Source organism: Ciona robusta, chromosome 14, assembly GCF_009617815.1.
Source record: "Ciona robusta chromosome 14, ASM961781v2".
NCBI lineage: Eukaryota > Metazoa > Chordata > Ascidiacea > Phlebobranchia > Cionidae > Ciona > Ciona robusta.
Window position 1 is genome coordinate 1,789,754 of NC_143248.1, and position 13,228 is coordinate 1,802,981.

At 33.7% G+C, this 13,228-nt stretch overlaps 2 protein-coding genes across 3 annotated transcripts in view; both read right to left on the reverse strand.

Annotated features, from left to right (window-relative positions):
- Positions 1–118: 118 nt before the first annotated feature.
- LOC149724836 (protein lin-54 homolog) lies at positions 119–3,133 on the reverse strand. The gene has a single exon (XM_089892310.1). The coding sequence runs from the start codon at positions 3,055–3,057 to the stop codon at positions 1,234–1,236; it is 1,824 nt and encodes a 607-aa protein (XP_089748436.1). The 5' UTR covers positions 3,058–3,133; the 3' UTR covers positions 119–1,233.
- Positions 3,134–4,754: 1,621 nt separating this feature from the next.
- LOC149724837 (cytoplasmic dynein 2 heavy chain 1-like) overlaps positions 4,755–13,228 on the reverse strand; it is a 58,078-nt gene continuing 49,604 nt past the window's right edge. For both annotated transcript variants that reach the window (XM_089892307.1, XM_089892306.1), the window contains 14 exons: positions 12,727–12,883; positions 12,250–12,421; positions 11,801–11,868; positions 10,920–11,045; positions 10,580–10,690; positions 10,214–10,321; positions 9,561–9,699; positions 8,942–9,147; positions 8,172–8,335; positions 7,315–7,526; positions 6,800–6,948; positions 6,165–6,359; positions 5,653–5,769; positions 4,755–5,207 (listed from right to left, as the gene is read on the reverse strand). In XM_089892307.1, coding sequence (XP_089748433.1) covers positions 5,049–5,207; positions 5,653–5,769; positions 6,165–6,359; positions 6,800–6,948; positions 7,315–7,526; positions 8,172–8,335; positions 8,942–9,147; positions 9,561–9,699; positions 10,214–10,321; positions 10,580–10,690; positions 10,920–11,045; positions 11,801–11,868; positions 12,250–12,421; positions 12,727–12,883 — 2,083 coding nt within the window. In that variant the 3' untranslated portion in view covers positions 4,755–5,048. The remainder of the gene's footprint in view (positions 5,208–5,652; positions 5,770–6,164; positions 6,360–6,799; positions 6,949–7,314; positions 7,527–8,171; positions 8,336–8,941; positions 9,148–9,560; positions 9,700–10,213; positions 10,322–10,579; positions 10,691–10,919; positions 11,046–11,800; positions 11,869–12,249; positions 12,422–12,726; positions 12,884–13,228) is intronic.

Sequence of the window (13,228 nt, forward strand, 5' to 3'; positions counted from 1 at the left end):
TTCTTTAATATGGTTTTATTTTTCCATAGTCTTACAACATTGCTTAACATTGTTCAAAATGGCTTTTTACCAAAATAAAGCAACTACTAAATAACTTTATTTTCTAATAAAAAAACGGTGAAAAATCTGTTTTGTATTAGTTTTTGCTTGTAAATGGTTAAAATTTCAAGCATAAGCAATGCTGAAAGTGTTAAAAAGTACAATACTTCAATAAGAAACGTTTACAAAGATATATATATCATGGAGAGGTATTTGAAGTAAGAAAAATGTACCAGCAAGACTTTTGTTGCTAGTTGAACATATATCATTGGAACCAATAGCATAAATATATATATATATATGGACATTTTGTTGGAAGTACGAAAATCTTATGTGAAAAAGGTTGTTTTAATATCGGTACAGTTACAATGTTAATGACAGTCTTCATTTTAAACAGATTTTAAATGGGATTTTTGAGGAAAAAATACAACCAAAAATTATTTTTTAAACCAATTAAAATTTAATATTACAATTTATTTTGATAATTTTTACAGTTTTTTTATATTATATTATTCCTTTCAAAGCATGGTATAACAGGTCATATTTGCAACACATATGAATTACACTGTGTGTATACAAAATGAAGCCAGTTGGGGTGAGAGAAAATGGTAAAAATCGGTAAAATTTTCTACACAACTTCTGCCCTTTTTAAGAGCAATGCAATGATCAAAAAAAACTAACAACTAATAAACTAACAAAAATTTCTTATACACTGAAACCAAAGCAAAAAGGAAACAAATAAAGCATCAAAATCCAAAAATCGGTGAAATGATTTTTAGTATTTTTACCAAGTTATACATGTGTCAAAATTTGTGCAAGTATGTTGTGAAAAAGAAATAAATCTGATTAAATTGTTTATGATATTAAGTTATAAACACCTTATTTGACTACATGCAGTTTCCTATTTTTACTTTATCTATAATATATATATATAGTAGGGTGGAGAAAGATGGGACGACATTTCATTTTTTCTTTTTTGTATGATTTGGTAGTAACAAAAAAAATTCAAAGAATTATAAACCGTATGCTAACGACTCCCATAGACCGCTATTAACTGTTTAAAACACGATCAGGATATTTGGATATTATGTGCTAAAGGTGTCCCATCTTCCCCCATATTACTATACAAAAAAAGAATGTTACTAGTTGGGCAGAAAGTTGGAAGAAAATAATGAAAAAGTTTAAAAACCAAAACTAAGTTGTTGGATTTGACTTTGCTTTACCAGCGGCTTGAATAATTTGCATGAGACATTTCCCAAACTCCTCAAGAACCATCATTTCAGTTTGGTTCGTAGAACGGTTAGTTTTCTCTGCCTCTTCTGCCTGGGCAAGTAAGCAGGTACATGTGGCTTCTATCACCTCTTGGGTAAAGAATGTATAAGGCAGTCGTTCTCCACTGGCGCTGTGATATGTTTGCGGGCGCTGAGTTGGCCGTATTTCCCCAATATGGGTACTTATTCTGCTTTTTGAGGCCGCTTGTTGCTGGCAGCGTACAGCTGCAGCGTCAGCTAAGTTCATGAGTGGATGTTGTTCTTTCAGAGCTACACTATCTTCTTCCAGGTTTTTACATCCTATACACTTGCACTTGGATGTGCATGGTATGCGGGCCTCGTAACATTCACAGTAGTTTTTCAGGCAACCTGAGCGTTTGCAGTTACAGCCTTTTTGGTGAGTCCTATTGGCATCCCTGCCTCTGCCAATTTTCGGCCGAAAAGCCATAGGATTTCTTTCCAAACAGGACTTTATTGCTTTTGAACGGTCAGTATCGAATTCGAGGTTGTTATGGCAGTTTATGCAGTTGCACGAATCGCAAAAGTGTCCATTTGCAAAGCACTCGCAATACAACTTTAAACACATAGATTTTGTGCAGTTACATGGCTTACGGATTTTACCATTCATAACTACTTTCTGTGTAGTGTTGCTCTGAATGGTGGGATTTATATCCGTGCTTCCAGTTGCTGCTGACTCTGAGCTATACACAATGGAGCCAGTATTGAGCTGTTTTTTGAGCTGTTCCACATACTTTGCAGGTACCATTGCATAGCCAATATTGCCTGCTTGTAGCAAAGCTCCCTGTGACATGTTAGCAACACTCTGCTGCTGGTTTGTAGTAACAGAGGCAGTGGCTGGCATTATAAGCCTTTGATGAGGTTTATTTTGCTGTTGTATTGTCCTCTGATAAGGCTGAATGTTAACAAAAGGCTGCTGCTGCTGTTGCTGTTGTTGAACCAGAGTTGTACCTGGTGGTAGCTCATTTGCATGCGCTGTTACATAATTGGTAACGCCACTGGTTTGGTTTTGTCCATTTGCTGGAACCAGTCTCACGCATGGCATCTTAACACCAGGAATTTGAATTCTTTGTGGAACTGGTACAAAAGTTTGCTGCTGGTTTGACTGTATGTTAGAGACAGCTATCCTGTTACTGGTTGGGGCAGAGGATATAAATGTTTGGAATTGGAACTTTGGGTTATTGGCTGTGGACTGGGAATTTGTAATGCTTACTGTGTTATGCACTGTTGGGTGAGATGGGTGTATCATTGAGACTTTTAGAGATGTTTTCATTGGTGATATTGGAATCTTAAATCCTCCTTTTACAGGTGATAGGGTTATATTTCCGCCTTTAACTGTCACTGTTTGCAGAGCTGGCAGTTTTGGTTGATTAGAAACACTTGTAAACTGTGTGCTTGGACTCAGGCTCGCACTTGCAGGACGCTTTAAAACATACTTTGTAATGATCGGGTTACCAACTTTTTGCTGCGTAAATACCTGTATAGGCTGTGTAGAAACTGCAGCACCAGCCAAGCCTGTAGGTTGTATTATAGAAGAGTTAGGGACAAGATTTTGCTGTGTTGTGCTATCCGTTTGGCTATTTTGGCTATCCACTTCCATTAGCATAGTTTCAATGGCGTCATCAGTTATATCATGGGCATTGTCAGGGCTCATTGATTCCATTTTAACTTCTCCTTCTATGCGGTCAAGCATGCTGTCAATGTCTGGTCCGTTTTGAAATGACTCCATCTTGATTCAAGGTTTGTTTTAAATTTTAATTTTAATTAAAACCAACATTCTGTAACAAGATTGGAAAAATTAAAACCAAAATAATTTTTTAGATTTGTATCATAAAACATTTCAAAATTACCAGATTAGGCCTATTATATCGCATACCATACAACCTGTCATATAAATTTAAGACTTAGCCTGTTGGCCATAACTCAATAGCTGTAATAAAGTTTTTACAACCCGAGTAAACAAACACACAGCCTTAAAACTATTGTAATTTGTTCGCCAGTCTATCGGTGTAACTCTTTTTCAGTGGACACAATTTATAGTAGGCCAGTTTGCAGAGTATGGCAGTTCCTAAAGAGCTCTCACGCATGCTATACGGTTATTTTACGCGAAAATCCTACTAATTTTATTACATATTTGTAATTTGTTCGCCCGTCTATCGGTGCTACTAACTCCTTTTTATTCGCCAGTAGGCACAATTTATAATGGGCCAGTCTGTGCGTGCAAAACGATTATTTTTCGCATGCCCACGTGCTATTCCTTAAAAGTCAACAAAGTACATACATTTCCAAGCCACATTAGGAATCCGTGAAAATCCTACTAATTTTATTACAAATTTTTTCATTGTTTAATTAATTGGTGTGTGTGGGACAATTAAGGCATGCACAAGCAAAAGTTTGTAAAAAAACGCTCGTGCACCTACGATACTGAAATTTGTTTTGGGTTAAAGTTAACATGATGTAGACCATACCCTAATCAAGAGACAGGAATTATCACAAAAAAATTTTTACACTGCAAATCCCAATAAAAAAGTGCTAAGCAAAATTTTATTTCCTACATATAAAGCCTAATTTAAAGTTTTAAAACAAAATTGAATACACATATTGTTAATATATATATTTCCCTGTGTTGATATCTTATAGGCTAAACGTTAAACATTTAAAAAAATATTCAAAGAGTGTTTTGATGACACAGTCCACCTACAAAAATTTAACTTTACAATCTAGCTGGATAGGTACAGGTCTGTACATGCTGGTTAGTTTTAAATAATATACACATAAACCATTGTTTAAACTGTCATATAAAAATGCATTAATAATTAACAGTTAACACTAATCAATGCAACCCCCAAATATATTTTACAAAACCATTATTAAATGGATCTAGCACTTTTTACAGTGGTGATTCTAGTCACCTCATGTTTGTGAGATAAGGCACTTAAGCTAACTGTTCTGCAGAGGCAGACTAAAAAAATACATTATACACACTTAAACACACACACAAAAAAAGGTTTAGCTTAACAAAAAAAAGGAAAAGGGACGATTTTTAAATTCACGGTATTTAATTTAACGCTCAGAATTGTTTTACTCAAAAAGCGAGTGCCATACGCAATAAAAATACCGTGAAAACTTTCTTGTTTTCCAATTTCCCGCAAACGACCTCAAACCAAAATCCATTTTGTTCAATTTTCCTACTTCGTTTCGGAAAGTGCGAAAAAGTCGTTACAGCGAAAAGATCGCCATAGACAACGCAAATTAATTATTTTCGATTTATTTTCTCCCTAGTTCCAAAAACATCTACGGTATTTTGTTTTTTTTCCACGAACTACATGTTTTATTACATCTTGTTTATTGATATAACAAACTTCTATGTTTTTGAAACGCAGGTTCTTCTGCAAAGTGCCCATTTTTACCTAAAACCAACGCAAAATCGTTCATAAAATATATTTTTCCCAAATGCTATGCACATTGAACGACATAAATTCTACAAATACGTCTATTGATATATTAATGTACAATAAACCTATAAAGCCAATAAGCACTTATATACAGCTAGGCAGCAAAGAACTATTTCATTCTATAGCAACAAAATAAAAATATATACGAATTTGCAAATTTGACACAGTGTTACAAAATGCCTATAAATTTGAAAATTTACAGAAAATATGCTTTCCCAAAAGATTGCTAACTATTACATGAAAATCAACATTTTCTATTTTGTTTTTAATGCTGTTGTAAAAGTAAAGCAGCACCGCTCTGAATCCATGTTTTAGTTTGTCCGCCACATGGCACATCAAGACAGGTAACAATACTTTCTCTGTTTGGACTTTTGTATATCGGAAGCGAAATTGTTTCATTTGAACTGTATGGTACTGGAGCATCCTGAAAATAACAATTCTAAATAACCCAAAACAAAAAAAAAGGAAATAAAAACCCAACTCTGACCAAAATCCCATACTTCGTTGCAAGCCACACTTTAGGTACTAACTCATGAAGAATAGTAATAGGCCAAAAATAATATTGCAATAACTGTAATTGCTATGTAATGCCACCCTAGCACTTGAATACAGTGCCTGCCTCATGACTAGAAAATATCTTTTTTGGGGGTAAGAAACATATGAATTGTCCATATTCTTTCTTAATAATACACAAAATCACCACAAAAGTTTACTGCTGGAGTGTCATATACAGCCTTGATGAAATAGAACAAATACACATGGTAACTCATGATCTGAAATGAGGTGTATGAAACAGAACACCCCTGTTATAACAACTATTGTTTCCCCACCACGCGAGGATAAAGCAAGTTACATTCATTCATACTAACCTTAGGCAGCCATGCTACATAGCAAGCAGGTACAGCAGATACGGTTGGAGAATCACGCTGGTTTTCAGAAAGTGTCAAACCATCAAATGAACAACCTTCCAACTGCAGACCACCAATCTGTTTTCATTATAAAAACACAAGCATTAATTTACAGTAAATGAAGTTTCAATTGAAATAAACAAAGGTCAATTAAGGACATTTAATTTAGCCTAAAGATAAAAAGAATTTACACGTAACTAAAGCATATGTAAAAAAAATAGTAGAGGAGGGGAAGATGGGACACCTACTCATTCTACTTTCTCGTCCCATTTGGTAGTAAACAAATTTTTTTGAAGAATTATAAAACCGTATCCCCACGACTCCCATAGACCGTCGTTAACTGTCCAATCTTTCCCACCCTATTATATATATATATTATATAAGAAATATAAGAAAATGTATGAAATATTTAAAAATAATACAAACCATATTGGTTTTTAGTCTTATCCAAAGTAGTTTCAAAAATAAGTTACCTTAACATTAAACTTTGTTCCCGAAATGGTCCCCTTCCATGAGCAAGCAAACTTCAGTTCATCCATAGAAATATGTGTTTCCCTTGCTGTCTGTTGCCTAACTGCGTTTAGGAATGTATTTGGATGAAACAGATCAGCAAGATTGAGTTCATTTGATCCAAGTAAAGTTCCTTTTTCTGCTTTTTCCACCCAGCCCTGAAATAAAATGTCATTTAGTCGAAAAAGTGTGCAAGTTGATAAATGAATGTTAGTTATCTTATTATCTGTCCTATTTTATACACCCCTGCCCCCTTTGATGGCTTACAATTTGGACGATTCATTAGAAATAACTGGGTTAGAGCCATTTACTGTCTTGGCAAGGACACATACACTCACAAAGTTTGGCGGCAGAATCTCAAATCTGGTATCGTTTGGTTAAGAGGTGGTACCTTAACCACTGGGCATAGTTGTTATGAAAACGCCTTTTATTTTGCCAAATTGTGTTCAAGTGTGCTATTAGTGCTAAACGATTGCTTTATGAGGCAAAATATGTCATAGCACATTTGGCATCTATTATATGGCCCCTAGTATGACACACCATAGAGCCTCACCCATACAAAACAGATAGCTACCACCCATATATTCATAGTAAATACCTGGAGAGCCATAGTCTTAGCTACAAGTGAATGCAAATATTGCATTGGGTCATCAGGTCCCTCCCACATGCTATGCCACTGCATTGGTGTTTCTTGCTGCAGAATGGAACTTGCAAGTTTATGCACATCGCTTGTTAGAAGTTGGCTGCCTGTTGGTAGGAAATGTAAGTTTAAAGATTAAAAGATATAAACTTACGATGGTACAATGTGTAACTTTTGGATGAATAAATACAATGTTTATAATTTGGTTGAATAAAATTAAACAAAAAAATAGTAAAAAATGATATTTAGGCAAACCATATACAAATAAAGACATAAATAAAAAGGCCCACTAATATATAGTAATCAAACACCTTAAAAAAATTAGTTGCAAACTAAATTTAAAAAAAGAAAGCAATATGAGCAAAACCTTACATAGAAAAAGACATAATCACGTGTGTAAAACCACATTAAACTAAAAAACGTAAAATTAAACTAAATGTAGCACATTATACATTTGTTTTGGTTGAGTTTACCTCGCATAACTTTACTCAAAGAAGACAACGTCTGATGAACTTTTTGCACAAGTTTGATTGCGTTGTATCTTTCCAACATTACAAACTGTACCACAGGTGATGCATCTGATACAGTGGGAACTTCTATCTTAGTATGGATCACACTACTAGTACCTTGGTTTAACTTCTTCCACAACTGAAGTATTGGGCCAAGTTCAGACTGCCAAGCTTCTCTGTATAAAAAATGAGGTTGAGTAAAAATTTGAAGATATGTATAAAAATGTAGATGCATGCGCATAACTGTATATATATATATATATATATATATATATATATATATATATATATATATATATATGTACATTATGTAGTTGTATAGAAAAATTTAATTGTGTATATATACATATGTAGTTAAGTATAAAGTATAGTTGATTATAAATTTGCAGTTGTGTATAGAAATGTAGTTTTATATAGATATATATATATAGTTGTGTAGTATGTAGTTCAGTGTAAGATAAAAAAATGCACCAGCGTTTGGGTCAAACGCATTGAATATAAAGAACATTGTTTTAGTTGTATAGGTAGGGGTTTTGAAACAGTTTTGTTAAAGTTTTGTGTTTAAAAAGTCCAAGGGCCCACCAGTACAAGTACATGTTTTGAGAATTTGTTGTGTGATATGAATTGAAAAGTATACAAATTTATGTATTTGGTAACTCTATAGAAAACAAGACCCTAACATGTACTGTTTTAGGCAATAGGCCTAAAACATTGCCTAAACTCCGGCCAAATTCAGGGCCCCTTGGCATATAACATAATAGGACCTCACTCTTACATAAAATACCAATCAAAAACATCATAAATGTACTTTATGCACTTGCCTGTCAAACTTTGCACCTGCCTCTACAGTTCTCATCAATATTTTAAGTTGAGAGATGACTCTCTGTGAGTTAACACGTTGAGCTGATCGTTCAATGTTCGCTGGTAGACCAAAGTAAGAAGGTAAGTCATCTTCTGGTAGCTTTTCTATCGCATCTATGTAATCCTGGGTGAAAAGTAGAAAATATTGAATATTGTGAATGAATGAATTTAACTTACATTATCTTTGCGTGGCCGGTAAACCACAGCCGTGACAACACGGGTGTTTTGTTTCATACACCTCGTACCAGCTTACGAGTTACCATGTATGTTACTTTGTGGGTGATTATTTTTTTTGTTTTTTTTTAATTTTTATTAAAGTATGGCCAACTGGGTAGGAGCAATTTCCATTATAAGTCTTGCCCAAGGACACATACGGCCACAACGATGGCAGCAACGAGGCTTGAACCCATTACCTCTGGGTTACAGGCAGGCATGCTAACCACTTTACCACGACGCAGGACGAATATTCCTCTTGTGATGGGGTCAATGACAGTAATGATAACAGAGGTGCAGTAATACATACATCTCATGCCTGCTTACATGTTTTTAAAAAAGTGAATAAAAGTATGGACAACCAATAAGTAACTACTGGACTGGAGATTAACGGTTAAACGTTTTGGCAAAGGACACAAATTCCCACAAAGGTATCAGTAAAAAATTAAAATATTCTATTTTTTTCCATTTAGTTTAAAAAACCTTGTATTACAGATAGAAATGAACAAATAATTACCCTGATATTAGTTGTTTGAGGCAGAGACATATTAGCAATAAGTCGTTTTCCCCTTGTTCGTGAGGAGCCAGAAAGTAAATCAGAATCAAAGTAATGTGAAAGATATGAAGTAAGAACACGCATGTCAAATACATTGTCCACACGTCCGCCATAAATCGCATTTTCCATTAAACCATGCATTGATTGCCACTGTACATCTGCTGTGCCTGGTAATTCGTAAAGGCGTGTAATAGGCAGACATTTTAATTTAAAAAAAAAATTTAAAAAATGTTTAAAATTTCACAGAAAAATCGTTTAAAATTTTATGCATTTTTGAATTTTTTTATGCATTTTTGAAATTTTGGTGTAGTTTAGAAATTAAGTTTACGTTTTGCTTATTTGACCTGCAAAAAAACACAAAATATGCCAATAATTGCCCCAATCGTTAGTTAGTTAAACACTAAAACACTGCTGTTCTTTTAAGAAAAGTTTAAATAAATATTAAAATTAACTTAAACAGTTTTAAACCCAACAATACAGCAAATTTTAAACCTAAAAACAACAGATTTAAAAGCAAAACTGGAATACCAGAACATCATCAGTGATTCAGTATTATACCATATAGTCTATACTTGCTTACCAGAGAATAGCTGGTCGATAATAGTAGCTGCAGCCCTGAGGTCACCAAGCGAAAACTCGTAAAACTTGGTCCAACCTTGAGGGATAAAGTTTCTACGTTCTTGTGCGACAGCATGGAACCAAGCAAGTGAAAATAAAGCCTGAAATAAAGTTTAGGTTTTCATGCATTATATATGACTTGTATGGTATAGTAGGGTGGGGGAAGATGGGACACCTTTTCATTTTATTTTTCCCGTCCTATTTGGTAGTAAACAAAGAAAATTCCAAGAATTATAAAACCGTATCCTCACAACTCCCATGGACCGTTGTTAATTGTTTAAAACTTGATCAGGATATTTGGATATTATGTGCTAAAGGTACTATGTAATGCATGTAGTTTACTTATCCTTACATGGCTGGGCAACTATAGAAGTTATACACCAGGTGTACAGTTTCATACACCTTGTGCCCACTGACGAGTTACCACATGTGTGACTGTGTAGTTAGTTTTTTGTTTTTATTTTATATATAGTTGAAAATTTGAACAACCAATAAGTGATCACTGGGTTGGAGCAATTACACAACAGATAAACAATAAAAAGCAAACAATCTTTTTTAATGTCAGTTTTCACATAGACCTACATGTAAGCACTTTTACCACATATATATACAGACCTGGGATCTTGTAACCGAGGCTTTTGAACTTTTTGTTCCCTTTGAAACAAACTCAGGTGTCCAGTTATCATAAGTGCGGAATAAATTCTTTTTAATTCCAGGAGGAGCCTGTAGTTTTTATGTTTGTCATAGATAAATATAAAGTAAAATATAAGTTGTTTTCACTAAACAGTATGTGTTACCAGTAAAAAATAAAACTGCAAAAATTCTGTACGTTTTCTACCCTGACTAGTAAAATCTGTAAGCCTAAATTTTTGAGTCAAATTAAAAATATTTTACCTGTTTATAAAATAAATGTTTGCAACGCGAATATACCATAATTTAAGGTTCATATGTCTACTATAAGCAACATAGCATAGAGCCTACCTCGTATGTAATTTTAAGGCTTGACTGCAGCAAGATGGGAGGAAATTTAGAATGAACTTCTGAAGTCAACCATAATCTGAAGTTATTGTCAGGAACCAATGCATTCAGCTCCTATAATATAAATGTATGTTACTTATTTAACCTCACATTGGAGGGGCAGGAACAATCGTTGTAACAAAGGTGTTCTATTGCAAACACCTCATGTTTTTTTTCTTTCTGTATGGCTGACAATTTGTATGCACCATTAGTGACCACTGGATTGGAGCAGAGACCAGTTAACCAATAACTGTCTTACCCTATGGTTCAACCTGTTTACAAAATAATTGTAATTCTGACTTACTTTTTCCAATACAGGCAACCAAGATGTAACCAAATGCAGGTTCTTCAAACACAACCATTGACCATTTCTAGAACATTCTCTAACTAACTGCATGGCAACATCAGACTGTCCTTGACCCATTGCAACCTAAATTGCAAAAAGGTATGAAAAACATGAAAAAAAATATAAAATGCTATAAAAAACTATAAAATGCTGTTTTTTTTAAAAAAACTATAAAATGCTGAAAAAACTTTTAAAAGTTTATGTTATAACTGGAAAATTTTGTGTATGGGTGAGGTTCCACAGCAGTAGTTCCCAACTGGAGTGACATGGCACCTATTTATAACATGCAGGAGTGCAGCAAGAAAACGAAAAATAGAAAAAAAATGTGTAAAAAATAATGTTTTGATAGCAAAACAAATGATGGGTAATTGTAACAATCTATATCACAAGCGTTATTATAATGAAATGTTTATTGGATAAGAAGAGTTAATGCACTTCAAAACATATATATTTAAATCATAAATTGTGCAACAAAATAGATATGTCTTATCTAAAGTCCATATGGTAAAAAGTAAAAACAGATAGGAACCAGTGTCCAAAGTGTGCCAATTTAGCAATCGTAAATTTAGGCCTGATGAGGCTCATGAAGATAGTGTAACTTTAGGGCAAAATACCCTACTCTGTTGCATATTACAATTTTAAAAAAAAATATGTTCTGTAATAATAGTATAACTGTAAGAAAAACCCCTACTGTGTTGAATGTTACAATTTTCAGGTAAAAATTCCTATTCTTTGATAATAATTATAATAACTTCAATTTAAGAAAAAACCCTACTGTGTTGAATGTTACAATTCTAAGGCGAAAATTCCTATTCTTATTAAATAGAAGTAAAACCTACTTGAAAATAGTTTTCTTCGCCCACAACACTTGATGCCAATTCCTGCAGTTCTTGTGAAGGATCAGCACCTGAAAAATGTTTTAAATAAATAATTGCAACTCATAAGAAGTTCACTGCCTTTTGGGTATTTTTTTCTGAGTTATTACTGAAACAGACTTAATTTTTTAAATTTTAATAATGATTTTTAATGAATTAGGTTGTATTTGCATCAATTTTGGTATAATTCTGTGTGTGAATTATACTTAACATCATGTTATAATCACTACTGTGTTGCCCTTAAAACATTTTTTTCAATCCTTGTTGTTGTATGTCTCATTGTTATACCTACATATACAAAAGCCACTAAAACATGATTTAACTATTTCAGATGAAAATCGTATCATACATATAGGCCTTGTTTATATAGAAGCTGTGTGTTAACCATAGCTGAAGCTAAGATATGCACTAACCAGCAGATAGCACAATAAGAATAGGTTCTGCAGCGTGAGTAGTCCCGGATTCATGTAACCGACGTAAATTGGTGGCAGGCGGAGATATTTCTCGAACTCCAAGCATTCTTGAAGCAAGTAGAGACATCGCACTTTGTAGTCTATCAGGTCTCAGTGTCTGTACGACCAAAATCTATAAAAAAAACTCCAGTGTGAGACATAGGAAGTTGAATGTTATATATTCTATTATTCTATTCTGTATGAAAATAAAAACTTAAAAAGGTAACAAGATTATAGGCCAACTATAGAAATAAATCGCCGAAAAACATGTGTTATGTTAATACACATAAAAAAGCGCTAAAAGTGTTGCTTTATGTTGTAATATGTCATTTTTTAGAAAAATGAGTCAAATCTGGTATAAATTCAATGATTCTCTGCATGCGCAGTGTAGGAACCTACCCATATAGAGTAACACTAAAGTGATTAATCATATGAAACCTGTTGAAAATGTGAAATCTTGGCTGCTACAACTTGTGGTATATCTTGTTCACATTGAGAACTACGAGAAAATGTCACCCATGCTCCGCTGTCATCCAGTTTAAGGGACGAATATAATGCTGGGAATGTGGACCGAAGCATTGATACCGCTCTGTGTCTGTATATTGAGTGATAACATTATAAGTAAAAACTTATTCAGAATAAAAAAACACAGAACTTTATAAATAAATAAATGTTGTTGATTATCCTAGCATGCTAAATATTAAAATAATTTTGGGTGTTCTGTTTCACACACCTCATGCTTGCTATTGAGTAATCACGTATGTAACTTTGTGGATGATTGTTTTAAATAAATTTAAAATAAAGTTTTTATATTGGCAACTGTATAAAAAGAAGACTAGCACTTTAATATAGATAACAGCATTTTGATATACCCCTACAGTGTTACTTAATTATTTTTGTGGGTCATTTACGACAATTTTAGAGCGTGTTTAGCACTTTG

Coding starts and splice junctions, on each gene's coding strand:
- LOC149724836 (XM_089892310.1), bottom strand. CDS start 3,057: ATGGAGTCATTTCAAAACGGACCAGACATTGACAGCATGCTTGACCGC.